The sequence below is a fragment of the Ahaetulla prasina genome, chromosome 2 (genome assembly GCF_028640845.1).
Source record: "Ahaetulla prasina isolate Xishuangbanna chromosome 2, ASM2864084v1, whole genome shotgun sequence".
Classification (NCBI taxonomy): Eukaryota; Metazoa; Chordata; class Lepidosauria; order Squamata; family Colubridae; genus Ahaetulla; species Ahaetulla prasina.
Genome location: NC_080540.1, coordinates 149183251 through 149197533, shown reverse-complemented (window position 1 = coordinate 149197533; position 14283 = coordinate 149183251). Strand labels below are relative to the sequence as shown.

The 14283-nt window shown below is 46.6% G+C and overlaps 1 protein-coding gene across 2 annotated transcripts in view; it reads right to left on the bottom strand.

Moving 5' to 3' along the window:
- Positions 1 to 14283, bottom strand: part of COPRS (coordinator of PRMT5 and differentiation stimulator) — a 168436-nt gene that overhangs the window by 79830 nt on the left and 74323 nt on the right. The window contains exon 4 of one of the 2 annotated variants that reach the window (XM_058172811.1): positions 10885 to 11220. The exons of the other annotated variant lie outside the window; for it this stretch is intronic. Coding sequence (XP_058028794.1) covers positions 11144 to 11220 — 77 coding nt within the window. The 3' untranslated portion in view covers positions 10885 to 11143. Of the gene's footprint in view, positions 1 to 10884; positions 11221 to 14283 lie in introns of those variants that run through there. 2 annotated transcript variants of the gene reach the window in all.

Here is a 14283-nt window from a genome sequence, read left to right as displayed (position 1 = left end):
CACACACACACACACACACACACAAAGCTGACTAATTTTCTCTCTTCTTCAAGTTTCGTACCCTCAGGATATGTTGAACTCAAAGAATTCCTGGAAAAATGGGCAGTGGCAACTCCATTCTAGGAGTTGTTAATATTGTTATAATTATTATTATTATTATTATTATTATAGATTCATATCCTGCCTCTTTTTCTAAGAGCTCAAGTCAGCTTACACGGAGATCTTCTTCAACCATCTTCCGCTCACCTGCTTCATCCCAATTTAAATCCTACATCAGTCTAACTCAGTCTTTCTCAACCTTGGCCACTTTTAAGCCTGGAGGACTTCAACTCCCAGAATTTGCTGCTTTGCTGGCTGGGGGATTCTGGGAGATGAAGTCCTCCAGGCTTAAAGTGGCCAAGGTTGGGGACCCCTGGCCTAAACCATTAAAAGAATTTTGTCTGTTCGTTTGCAAATGTATCATACTGCAAATTCTGCACAAATTCTGATGGTTAAATACACTGGTCCAACTGCCGTTTAGAAATAAAACAGGCCTGGATGACTAGAGATTCATTTTTCAATCTCTACAAGACCATTTGTGAGATGAGCACAGACCTTTTTTTCCCCCTTTCTGCTTAACACGGAGGATAATAAACGATGTGTCTTGTTTTATAAAGACAACGTGATCTCATTGGCATGGAATTAACTGGATTTGGTTGATTCTGTGTAGCATTATGACAATCACTAAAAAAGTGGGGGATTGCTCTTTGGCACCTTGCCATTAATAATGCTAAAACCAAGATTATGTTCTCTAGGCATGAACCTTCATATTACTAGCGGATGCTAGATGGCTGCTCAATTGTACAGGCAGGTTCATCTATCAGGGCATTTAATTCTCTGCCAATGGAAACTATTAGTCACAGGAGAAATATATTAGACTCATGCTTGTCCTCGCTCAGGCAGTGATCTCTTTTCCAAGAAATCAAGTTAAAGGAGACTCTCAAATTTTTGAAGCCAGTTTCCATACTGTGCCTAAATTGGGAGCGTTTGCAATATTTCGGGCAATTGAGAAAGTTCAGAACACATTTCATAAATCACTTCTTGTTCCATAGCATTTCTTCTATTGCTGTACTGTAACGAGACCGAGAACGGAGAAATGGTCATGTTAAATTGTTGGTGGAAATGTTCAAACATCTCTAAATTATGTTAAAAGAAACTGGCTTCTTTGATTCTTGGAATGGCTGTAGCTTTTATTTACTGCTAGGAAATCCACGTATTAATGTGAGTCTTGGAACAAGATACATGTGACACGTCATTTCATGGCAGATATTCTTTATTGCAGTTCAATATAATGCAACAATTACTGCAACACCTGTTCATTGCTGTATCTTCAAAGCATCAATCAAATAATGACCAATCAGGACTGCATCTTTCAACTGTGAGCCAAGGTAAGATATATGAGATTCCGCTGGCATGTAAGAGCTCAGGTTATTTATGGGGCCACCTTTCCCTGAGGTTAGACAGAGTGGGCAGGTTAAAGATCCTTTCTGTTATGTATCTTTAAATATTTAGGCGGGAAACAAGCACGTTGCTGATTGGTTGAAGCCGCCGGTTAAACAGTATATAAAGGGTTGTTTTTCCCCAGCCAGGTTGCTGGGTTCACCATATATTAAAGAGCTGTTGTCACTACCCTGGTCTCCAGCCTCGTTACTTCCCGAACTTAACACTGGCGACGAAGGTGGGATCTCGAGGCTAAGGAGCACCAGAACCGAGCTGAAGCACGAAAGAACCGAACCCAGCAAACACAGGGCAGAAAAGCGGAGATGGCCAGTTACACTCCGCCCGCACCGTTTGACCCGGCTAAAGAGAAATGGGGAACGTATATGACCCGTTTCGAAAGCTTTCTAGAAGCCAACGAACTGCAAGGAGTTCCAGACAACCGCAAAAGGGCATACTTCTTGAGCCACTGCGGTCCCGAGGTCATCGACATCGCGGAAGCCCTGGCAGAGCCAACGCCGATACAATCGGTATCGTGGCAAACTCTGCAAAATCTATTGAAGAACCATTTCGCGCCAACACCGTCCAAATACGTGCGGCGTTTTGAATTTGGAGAGCGCCGACAGCTGGAGGGCGAATCCATCGGTGACTACATGGCCGCCCTGCGGAAAGCCTCCAAAGACTGTGGGTACCGAGACCTGGACGAGGTGCTGCTGGAGCAACTCATCAGGGGGGTCCGTGACATGCGTTTGCGGAGGCGGCTGCTATCGAAAAGCAATTTGACGCTGGCAAACGCCCTGGACGAAGCCAGAGCGCATGAAATGTCCACCCAAGCGGCGGAGACCCTGCAAAAGCCTCTCGCACCAAAGGCGAGCACAAAGTCAACCCCGGTGCACCAAGAAGAGATCCAGACCGAATCCGACGGTGAGGATGAGGAAGGGGTCTGCCGAACCGAGAAACGCGGCAAAGAGGACCGGGACGAATGCGGAAGTTGCGGAGGTCAACACCAGCGCCAACGCTGCAAGTTTAAGGACGCAACATGTCGGCGGTGCGAGAAGAAAGGGCACCTAGCTCAAGTCTGTCGAGCTCCCCAACCTTCCCGCCGAAAATTCAAATCGGCCAATCAGAGCGCGGGATCGGCAAGGCGACCCGCGATTGGCTCAAACAAAAAAGGCGCGGATTCGAACCAAACGACTGTGGTCATAGGCCGCGCCTCAACCCGAGTGGAGAAGAAGATCTTCACCAAACACAAAATAGAAGGAGTACGGTGCCGACACGAAGTGGACACCGGGTCAGCGACCCCCATCATGTCCGGGGATCCTTTGGCGAAGTCACTGCCATCAGCCGCGAAGCACCACCTGCAAACACAACGGCTACGAGTCCACGACTACCAGGGGAATCGCATCCCTGTTCGAGGGACCACCTCCGTCCGAGTCGAGTACGGACCACACAAGAAGACCCTGCCCATCACGATCGTCGAAGGGACCCTGGCTAGTTTGTTGGGACTAGACTGGTTTCTGCACTGGGCATGGGAGTGACTGGCATCTACAGAAGTGACTGTAACCTGAAAGACATACTCATGAACGAGTTCGAAGATGTCTTCAAGGACTGCCTGGGCAAGTACAAGGGGACCCCTATTTCCTTCAACTTAGACCCCCAGGTAGCTCCCATTAGGTTAAAGGCAAGGAGAGTCCCTTAAACCAAAAATTGACAAGGAGCTAGATAAGCTCATAAATCAGGGGATTTTGGTGCCAGTCGATCACGCAAAGTGGGAGACGCCAATCGTCACCCCAGTAAAACCAGATGGGTCAATTAGAATCTGCGCTGACTACAAGGCGACGCTAAACAAAGCCTTACAGAAAAGCGCTTACCCAGTTCCCGTGGTGCAACACTTGCTGCACTCTTTGGGGCAAGGGCAAGTCTTTGCAAAGTTAGACTTGGCTCAAGCCTACCAACAACTGCCCGTAGACGCCAACACAGCCGAAGCCCAAACGATTGTAACTCACAGGGGGGCCTTCAAGTGTACCCGATTACAATTTGGGGTGAGTGTGGCACCAGGGCTGTTCCAAAATCTGATGGAACGACTTCTGCAAGGGCTCCCAGGGGTAGTTCCCTACTTCGATGATGTATTGATATCAGCCGAAAACGAGAGGAATTGGGGAGCGTTGAGAAAGTTCTGGGCATTTTCCGTCAGCCGGACTAAAGGTTAAAGTGAACAAATGCCAGATAGGGGTAGAATCTGTCGAATTCTTGGGCCACCGAATAGACAAGAAAGGAATTCACCCCACTGAGAGCAAGGTCAAGGCAATCAGAAAGGCTCCAGCGCCCAAAACAAAACAGAGCTACAGGCATTCCTGGGCTAGTGAATTTTACGCGGTCTTTTAAAAACAAAGCGACTGCTGCTGAACCGCTGCATAAGCTTCTAGGAAAAATACTGTTTGGTCTTGGGGAAAGTCGGAAAGTAGGGCTTTCAAGCAGTAAAAACCTGCTCGAGCGACAGCCTGCTCATCCAGTATCATAGCTCATTGCCACTAGTGCTGGTTTGCGATGCCTCCTTACGGGTGGGGCTGTACTCAGCCACAGACTGCCAAACGGCACAGAAGCCCCTATAGCCTTCTACTCCAGAACGATGTCCTCCCAGAGAGGAACTATAGCCAGTTAGATAAAGAAGCGCTAGCAATTGTGTCAGGGTGAAAAATTTCACGAATATGTTTTTGGGCGAGACTTTGAAATTGTGACTGACCACAGACCGCTGTTAGGAATACTGGCTGGCGATCACCAACGCCTGTGGCACTTTCGCCACGATTGACTCGATGGACTATTTTCTTAGCCGCTTATTCTACAAGCTGCAGCATCGACCAGGAAAAGAAGTGGGGCATGCGGACGCTTAAGCAGATGCCCACTACCAGGGGCGATCAAGACCCCACCCGGGACGCCCATCCTGCTTATTGACTCTTGACTCTGGCCCAGTCACATCTAAGGAAGTGGCTCGGCATCATACCGACATTATGTTAAGGACTGTACTCGGTTGGGTACAAGAGGGTGGCCGCTGCGCCGGGCGAACGGTTTAAGGAATTTGTAAAAACGTGATGAGCTCTCGGCTCAAGGGGTGCCTGTTATGGGGTGATCGTGGTAATCCCGGATAAATTAAGGGGAAAGGTATTGGACCTCCTCCACGAGGGTCACCCAGGGATCGTAAGGATGAAGGGGCTAGCAAGAAGCTATGTGTGGTGGCCACTCATGGACTCAGAGATTGCTGAGAGGGTAGGGAAATGCCAGGCTTGCCAAGAGTCCAGACCTCTACCCCAACGGCCCCAGTCAGGAATGGGACAAACCCCAAGGGTCCTGGTCAAGAATCCACATTGATTTTGCTGGCCCGTTCCACGGCCAAACCTTCCTAGTGGTTGTCGACGCATTCTCTAAATGGTTGGAGATCATACTCATGAAATCCACTACGGCCGAGGCAGTAATCGCAGCCCCGCGCCACCTATTCGCAACCCACGGGTTGCCTGACACCTGGTGTCCGACAACGGCCCGCAATTCACGGCAGCCCAGTTTGAGGAATACTTGGCAGAGGAGGGCATCCGACATGCCCTCTCTGCGCCTTTCCACCCCGCGCCGAATGGTTTTGCAGAGCGCTCCGTCCGGAGCGCTAAGGAGGCATTGTCCAGGCTCAAGCCAGGTGACTGGCAAACAAAGATAGATTTCTTTCTGGCCGCTCAGCACAGAACCCCAAGCACTGCTACAGGCAGAAGCCCAGCCGAATTATTGATGGGACGGAAACTCCGTGCCCACTTGACCGCTTGAATCCCCATTACACACCAGAGGGTTACAAGGGGGAACTAGAAAAAACGAGAGAAATGGGCATAGGCGACCAAGTGTGGGCCCGCAACTATGGGGACGGCCCAAGTTGGCTCGCAGGGCAAATCATAAAGGCAACCGGTCCAAAGTCATACTTGGTCGAGTTACACGACAACCGAGTATGGAGGCGCCACATAGATCAGATAAGGAAACGACTAACTGAACAACCCGAGCTAAATGAGACAGATCATGACCACTCATTATTTGAACCCACAGCTGACCATAACCCGGGGGAGGCGCAAGACTTAGCTGAGTTCCCGGAGGTCCAGCGACGCCATCAGGTTCCCGATGGAAACAGCAGGGAAAACTCTAAAAGTAATCCAGGGCCGGAGGGCCAAGAAAAAGAGTCTGCAAGTAATCCAGGGCCCGATGGCCTAGAGGAAGAGCTGGGAGGAGAAAACAGCCCCTCCGACCAGCTCAAAACACCACCCAGGACTGAACCGCGCAGGTCTGAAAGAATTAGGAGACGCCCAGGTTATTTGCGTGACTACGTCGAAAAATAACATGTAAATAATATGTAAATAAGTGGTAAAGTGTTTTCTGGGAGGGGAGGAGTGTTATGTATCTTTAAATATTTAGGCGGGAAACAAGCACGTTGCTGATTGGTTGAAGCCGCCGGTTAAACAGTATATAAAGGGTTGTTTTTCCCCAGCCAGGTTGCTGGGTTCACCATATATTAAAGAGCTGTTGTCACTACCCTGGTCTCCAGCCTCGTTACTTCCCGAACTTAACACTTTCCCTTGAATGAGCTGCCTTGTAAGATAGCCTTCCCCTTGAAATCCAAAGGATGTCCACACTTTTAACTTTCTAGAAGGCCATGAAGACCTGGCTCTTCCCTTGAGCACTGGATTAAGGCAAATCGCTTGGTCCAAAATTCAGCAAATGCTGAACTTGGCATTTGCTGGTAACTGTGATGGTGTCGTCCCACTGAACAAAAGAAAACAATTCTCTATTTCTCCTCCATCTAGCTCACCCTGAACTGTGGCACTTGGTGACTGCACCAAGGCTAGGCCCAGGCCTGGACTTTAGCCCTAACACCGCCACCACCCACAAAGGCTGTCTGGCGCCATTCCTCAAGTCATGTGAGCCTTGGGGAACAGCACAATTGTCCCAACGTTCACCAGGATTTGCTGCATGCCACTTACCTTCAGATGGCGTTCTCGTTCTCTTGACAGGCCTCTTGTAGCCTATCCAAGGCTGCTCCGGTCGCACGTGTTGTTCATTCTTGAAACAGCTTCAGAGAATGCTCTTCCATGGCCTCTGTTGCCTCTGAAAACTGTGTGAAAGCACACGCCGTTCTTGCGTGGTTTTTGGAGGCTCAGGAGGTTGTGTGAGAACATGGCCCTCTTGCATAATTTGTGGAAGGTCCAGGGACTGCAGAAGAGCATACCCCATTTTCCCATGGCCTTTGCAGCCTCTGAATGCCATGTGAGAATGGGGTGTGGTTTCAAGAATAGTTGTTGTCGGGTGTTGGTGAATACTGGTGTGTCACCCAAAACATTGTAAGGTATGCGAGGGCCACACATGTACTTTCACCTTTAAAACACGTGTCATAGGTTCAGCATCAGTAGTTAGGGTGAGATTGGAGCCCAATACATGTATGATGCAACTGTATGGAAGAAGTGTTGTTTTGGGGGTACAATGGGAGGTTGTGTAGTTTTGTTGCTAAGCAGATATTCTGTTTTTATAGTTTTTGCTACACATTGTCCAGGGTTATTATATATAAAATGGGTAGCCGTATGTTAGTCCTTTTAAATAAATAAATAAAATAGGACTTCACTAAGAGTTATTTTGTATTTAGAGATTAGGCTCAGCTTTTGTTTCTATTGCAAATCTCTTCTTGAGGCCCTGTTGCTTGATAATCTTAATAAACTCCATTATTGGCCCCCAGCATATGCCTTGGCAGGAGACTGCTGCCTTAAAGTTCAAATGGGGACCTATATTAATTAATTAAAATTTGGGAAGCTCTGCCCTCTAAGAGGCATTGCTGACCTATTAAAGGCAAAAATAAATGGTCCGAGAGAGAGAGAGAGAGAGAGAGAGAGAGAGAGAGAGAGAGAGAGAGAAAATGAATCCGGGATTATTCTTCACCTTGCCGCGGTATCTAAAAATAAGAAACAAGCTGAAAACTGCTTGCAAATATCCACTGAATGAAGCCATCTGTCCATATTCCTCAGTGGCCTGGCCAGCAGACAGGAAAATGATTATCTGGGGTGGGGAAAAGAGATGGAGGGGTTATAAAATTCAGTTCTGTTTTCCTCCAGACGTAGCTGGGGAAAGCAATTGATCATTATTCATGTCTGTATATAAGGCAGCAAAAAAAAAAAAAGTAGATGAGGCAACCACATTTTCCCTAAATAACTGCTTGAACAAATAGTGCTTTGCCTTCCTTTCACACCTTCTAAGAGTTCATTTGAGCTGAGTTACTGAGCTCTTTGAGCCCCCAACACCCATTCCTGCAAAGGACTTTGTTTTAATACTGTCTCGCTCGTAGTGGTTGTGGTTTCTCTTCAGTGCTGCAGCTTTGGTGGGAGCAAAATATTGATTTAATAGAGAGGAATGGACCCAACTCACACTACCATGTCAAACTTGAGTGAAGCCTCTCTATGCGTTTTCAAGAGTTGTCTGGATTTTTAGTTTTTAAAAAAATCCATAATCCATACATCAAAAGGAGCTTTGCAAACCTGAAAGCCTGCAAATATTCGTAACCTTCCTCAGATCAATAAAGTTATTGCTCCAGTATAGATTGTGTATGTTTCTATTACCTTTTAACAAAAGCATTCCAGGGCCCTTTGTAATAGTCAGGGCTTACATCCGCCTAAAATGAAGAAGTCTTCACCTTCCATTCCACACACAGACGCTGACTGGACAAACAACGGAATCTTCCTTCACTGCTGACTGTCAACCCTGAAGCTGACTTAACCGAAGCCATCTTGGAGCTTCAGTGTTGCCATGCTGGAGCTGAGGGATAGGGAGGGGGGATTAGAGATCGCTAGGGTTTTGTAGCCAAAATAAAATATTTCCCCTTGGGAACCAAGGACTTTCTCATACTTGGCCAGAGGAAGGAGGAGTGATGTTACCAGGCAACCAGACAGCGCCTTGATTGGACCATGTGACTGATTGTTTGGGGTTGAGGGAAAACTTTTACTTTTAATTAGGTGAAAACCATGGAAACCTTTAGAGTTGGTTTTCACCAGATCTGTGATATATCCAATTAAGCTATTCTTTGAGGAATCCATCTGCCTTGGAGTTTTGCTTGCTATGGGTCTATTACTTGGAACCCTGACACTGACCTTCTATTATAGAGAAGGTATAGAGTAGTGATAGCTAACCTTTTTCTCATCATGTGCTCCCCCTACGCATGTGTGTGCAACCCCCCGCACCGCATTTTTGGCCTAGCAGGCCTCCCTGCAGCCTCCTGGGCCCAAAGTCGGGCCTTGGGGAGCGCACTGCACCCCCCCTGCGCTCCCCCCACCCTGTGCATTCACGTGCAACCCCGCCCCCCATTCATGTGTGCACGACCCCCCTGCGCATGTGCAAGCATCTCCCGCATGCGCTCTCCCCCCCCCGCACATCTCAAAAATCAGCTGGCTGGCGGGAGGTGTGTGGGCGCATGCGCGGTGGAGCTGAGTTGGGCCACAGCTCGTGTGCCCGCAGGGAGGGCTCTGCGTGCCAGCTGCAATATAGAGTATCTTCTATTATGCCTGAGGTCAGCAACTTAGCTTCTGACATGCAATATGGACAACTGGCGAACAAAGCTCTGTTATGCTGCCTTTGCCTCTGTTCCGTCTCTCTCCTTCTTAGCATTCTCCAGATGGTACGAGGGTCCTGAGAGAAATTACAGGTACTCCTCAATTTATGACCACAATTGAGCCCAAAATGTGTGTTGCTAAGTGAGACAACTGTTAAATGAATTTTGTCCCGTTTTACAACCTTTCTGTTGTGTCTTGCCCGCTCTCACCGCAGCCGGGGCCTTCTTATCTGCTTCCGAACGCTGAGGAATGTCCTAGTATGCCTCCCGGCCCCAGCCCTGGCTCCATGCCCAGACAGGCTGAGGAGGAGGAAGCACCTCCCGGCCCCAGCCCTGGCTCCATGCCCAGACAGGCTGAGGAGGAGGAAGCACCTCCCGGCCCCAGCCCTTGCTCCATGCCCAGGCAAACGGAGCAACTAGACCCCTCCCCCTCCCCCACAGCATGTGAGCCTGAGGGAGGTCAATTACCACCAGCTGCCGACTGGAGTGACCCTCGCTTCAGAAGAATTGATAGGCGGCGGCGTCAGAAGGAAGGGAGGGGCAGGCCTGGATAAGTGCTGAGTCATGGAGCCACACCCCATGGCCTATATAAAGGATCTGCTTTCTGGCATTCTCTGAGTCAGGCAAAGTCGAACATATCTTGCTGAAGTCACTTTCTGGTCTCCTGCCTGCCTTGAGGACTTTGCTAGGACTTTGGCAGAGCTGCAGAGGCACGCCTGATTCGGATTTCCCTGACCCGGCCGTCAGCGGAGGAGTGGGACACGACACTTTCTTGCCCCACTTGTTAAGTGAATCGGTGCCTCCGTTAACTTCATAACACAGTTGTTAAATGAATCTGGCTCCTCATTGACTTTGCTTGACAGCAGGTTGCGAAAGATGATCACATGACCCAGGGACACTGCAACTGTCATAAATATGAGACAGTTGTCAAAAGTCTGAATTTTGATCGTGTGACCATGGGGATGCTGCAAGAGACCTAAGTGTGAAAAATGGTCATAAGTTACTTTTTTCAGTGCCATTGTAACTTCGAATGGTCACTAAATGAACTGTTGTAAATTGAGGACTACCTGTACATATATGCTATACAGGACCTTTTCTTTTGTGATATCCCTTCTTTGGAATCCTGAATATTGAGAGATGGCTCTTCTGTCTTCATTGAAGTATCAATCTTGTTAGTATTATCTGCTTGCTTTCTACACCCCCCCATCACTTTTTTCTTCTTCTTTTGGCATTCAAATAGTGAAAGTGTCAGCACTGGAGCCCCCCTTTTTCTCTGGATCTTCAGGGCTGCCACATTTAGTGCTGTGGGAAACTGGGAGGGGGGATTGCATGGAGTTGGCAGAACTATTTAGCCATAACAACATTCTTTTCTCTGGGAGTCAAGGACATTCTGCCTGCACCTGGAGTGGCATGACTGGGAGGCATCTCCAGTTGGGACGGTGCACTGATTGGACCATGTGATGGACATGTGGGGGCAGGGGAAGGACTTTCTTTTGAGTGGGGAAAACCTGGAAGCTTTCAGATTCGGGTTTTCTCAGATGTGCCAATATGACCTCTCTAATAAAATAGAACTTTGAGGAACTTCTAGCCTCGGAGTCTTCTTTCGTTGGAACCCTGACAGAAAGAACTCCATGCCAAAGTGAATCCTAGAATTCTCTATTCTTTTGCCACCCATTTGATTCTGATCTGGAGAGGATTGTTAGCCTGTTCTGGTTCGTTTTTATGAAAAGGGCTTCAGCTGGAGTGCCCGGACACAGAGTAATAGGAAGCTCCGACTGATCAGCTCCTTGGTCATCTTTGCTTCTTTTGCTGAGCAAAGGGAAATGATTGGGTGAGATCAAGAAGACACCATGACTCATGATGACAGCCTAAGGCCCTTGTGAAACATTGCAGTGGGCAGGAAGTTCACTGGGACCTAGAAAATTAAAACAATTTTCATCCAGTCGTAATTGCCAGAAGTGAACATGTTATCTTTTATGGACGCAAGCATTACATATGTTACTGAGCGCACATTTTTATAGGTCTTACTGGTTACTGCTTTACTACTTATTGGTTTCACTGGATGTGGATCGTTGCTGGTGTTTCAGTGCTGCCGTCCTTTATTCTTTTGGTCTTTTTAAGGTTAAGGCATTCTGAGAAGAAAAAAAACGCCAATAAGCAGCTGTTTTCCCTACATAATGCTTGCGGGATGTTAATGGGGCATTAATAGCTTGAAATGAATTATTTGCTTAAGTATGGTATTGTAAATTATTTCATGTGCTGTTGAAGATCAGAGGTGTACTCAAGACTTTCTAAAAAGCTTTTGACCAAGTTGTTGAGAAGCTCTTCTAGGTTCCTATTTTTGAAAAAAGTTCAGAGTTGGAAAGTGGATCTCCATTCCAGACCTGATGAAAATATGTTTCAAGTGGAAAAGTACACATAAGGTAAAGGTAAAGGTTACCCTCGCACATACGGGCTAGTCGTTCTCGACTCTAGGGGTTGGTGCTCATCTCCTTTTCAAAGGCGAAGAGCCAGCATTGTCCAAAGACAGCATGAAGAAATGCCAAAGGCACACAGAACGTTGTTACCTTCCCACCAAAGGTGGTCCCTATTTTTCTACTTGCATTTTTTATCTGCTTTCAAACTGCTAGGTTGGCAGAAGCTGGGACAAGTAACGGGAGCTCACCCCGTTACGTAGCACTAGGGATTCGAACTGCTGAACTGCCAACCTTTTGATTGACAAGCTCAGCGTCTTAGCCACTGACCCACCACATCCCTAAAGTACACATAGCCTTTTGAAAATAAATGGCTAGAGCCTTTGTCTTTCAAGTCTTAGCAGGTAGTACGGTAGCACCTTGCCAGGGCTAAGAAGCTAAGCAGAGTTTGAGTTGGCTAGTACCTGGATGGGAGGCTATCATAAAAACTATGAACTGTAGGTTAAACTGGGAAGTTGAAAAATATATGAGAGAATGATGATGATGATGTTACTGACATGCTGAGAAAATAAGTAAAGCAGATTTTTTCCTGTATACTCCAGCTGGAGGAAAAGCAGTATTGGAGTTAAGCAGGGTTCTTTGGAATTTTGGGTTTTTTTTTAATCCATCCTATTTTTCCCTGGATTGAATTAGCTTGCATTATAGCCCTCTATCTTGTAATAATACCATAAAAATGTCAAAATAGAAATATCACAAGAATCCCAAGGAGCAGCTGATGTACCAAATTCTGCAGCACTCATTCTTGGAGTTTCCCTAAAGCTGAAGCGATGTTATGTTTCAGACTTTATGTTCTGGAAATAAATGCTGGTAGAGGGCAGCATTTAGTATTTTTGCTAAATTTATTGAGGTTAGTCTGTCTCTGGTCATAAATGCATTGCTAGCTATCCATAGTATAAGAGATTCAGCAAGTAAAAAGGAAGAGAGGATTGCCAAAGTAATGGATGTCCAATGCTTGAATGCTCAACGTTGTTGTTCACTTAACATTTTGCCCCTCTAAAGCAGAACTGGGGGTGGATTAGTTTAAGGTTTTTTGAGTGGGGGGGGGGGTTTGAGGCATGTACTCCCATCTCCTTTAATAAAATCAGAAACTGATCTTTTGATACCAATCCCTACTGATAAAACTCCTGCCATGCAATAGTATCTAATGATTGGAGACTAAAACCCTCAAAAAGAGACAATCACGGATAAATTGAGCCAATTCCAGAAGTTCAAGGAAAGCCTAGGACTGCAGAAAAGGGCCCCAAACCCTTTTCTTGATATCCTCCCCAATGACTTTACAGTGTGCTAAAAGTCTTAAAATAATTCCAAAAATGTGTGTTTGTGTGTCAGGATGGGAGGGAGAGACTGGGAGGCAGGAAGTGAGAGAGTGGGGGGAGAGGGAGGGAGAGAGAGAAATATCACTTGCCCACTTGGTATCAGGCTTGCCTATTGCAGTTTGATGCTCTTGAAATGTAATCAAGTTCCTGACTGGTTCCTATGGAAAGAAAAAAAAGCCTCCACCAAAACACTGAGGGATGGGGGGGGAGAGAAGAGAGGCAGAAAAAGAGGGATGGGCTTGGTGATATAATAGAAAATATATAAGCTCAATGGACTGTCCAAGTAAAGATCTCTGTAAGAATATCTGTCGAATGGTTGAATAAACAGATTGAAACAGTCCAGCTTTATCTCCAACACAACTATCAGGATTACCCCAGCTGCTGAGCTACTAAAGTTTCCACATTTTGGCTGAAATTGAACAGACTTGAAAATCAGAAGTGAGTCATCTGCAACGCTGAACTGCCTTTTGCCCTTCTGTTAAGAAACTGGCTGATTGATGATGATGAGGGTGGTAGTGGCGGCGGCCATGTTGATGTGGCAAGAGACATAAGTGAGATACTGGGATCACTGTTGTCCAGCAAGGTGATTTTAAAGGAAAGTTGCGTGAGGGCCAGGAAGGGATTAAATAACGTTCTGCCTTCTCCTATTGTAGGCCGCGACGACAAGACTGAAACATGGTCTTCCTGAAAAAGGGACAACAGTTAGAAATATCGAGCAACACTTGGGAGAAGAACCAATGAAAAAAAAAAAAGCCTGTCAAATTGTTCACTCTTTCATTTTTCAGAAAAGCGTATTATTCAATTATGGATAGCATAATAAATGAATATGCATCATCTGAACTAGGCAAAGAGTGAAGCAATGCCAGCCCATCTGAAAAGAAAATGTGAACTGATCGTATTAACTGAGGAAGTGCATGTACCGACATAGAAATAGGGCTGCGTATCTGTACTAATAATAATAACACCATCTTTTCCTCAACCCTACCTTCCAGCCAAACGATAGGGGGGAAGTATATCCTGCTGAGTTGTCATGTTTTAAAAATACTTTAATACTTCAGCCTTCATATTCACTCAGGTGAATTCAGTGCCTAAATCCACAATGCCAATCAATGTTGGTATTACACATGGATGGTCCATTGCTCTAATGTTCCATCTGGGCTGAAGATTTTTCTGCATTTCATCACTCTGTCTCTCCATCTCATCGGGGTCAATCTTCTGAGTTTATCCAATCACCAGAACGCCCTCTCTCTTTTTCCCCCCCAGCTCTTTTGTTGCCAGCCACAAGTACAACGTGCCAAGCCTACTTGTGTTTCCATTTTACTGCTTCTATGATGATGTCTCTAAAGTTGGTCTTGTGTCAAATTTATAACATTTTGGATTCAATCTCTGCACAGGTTAAACAACT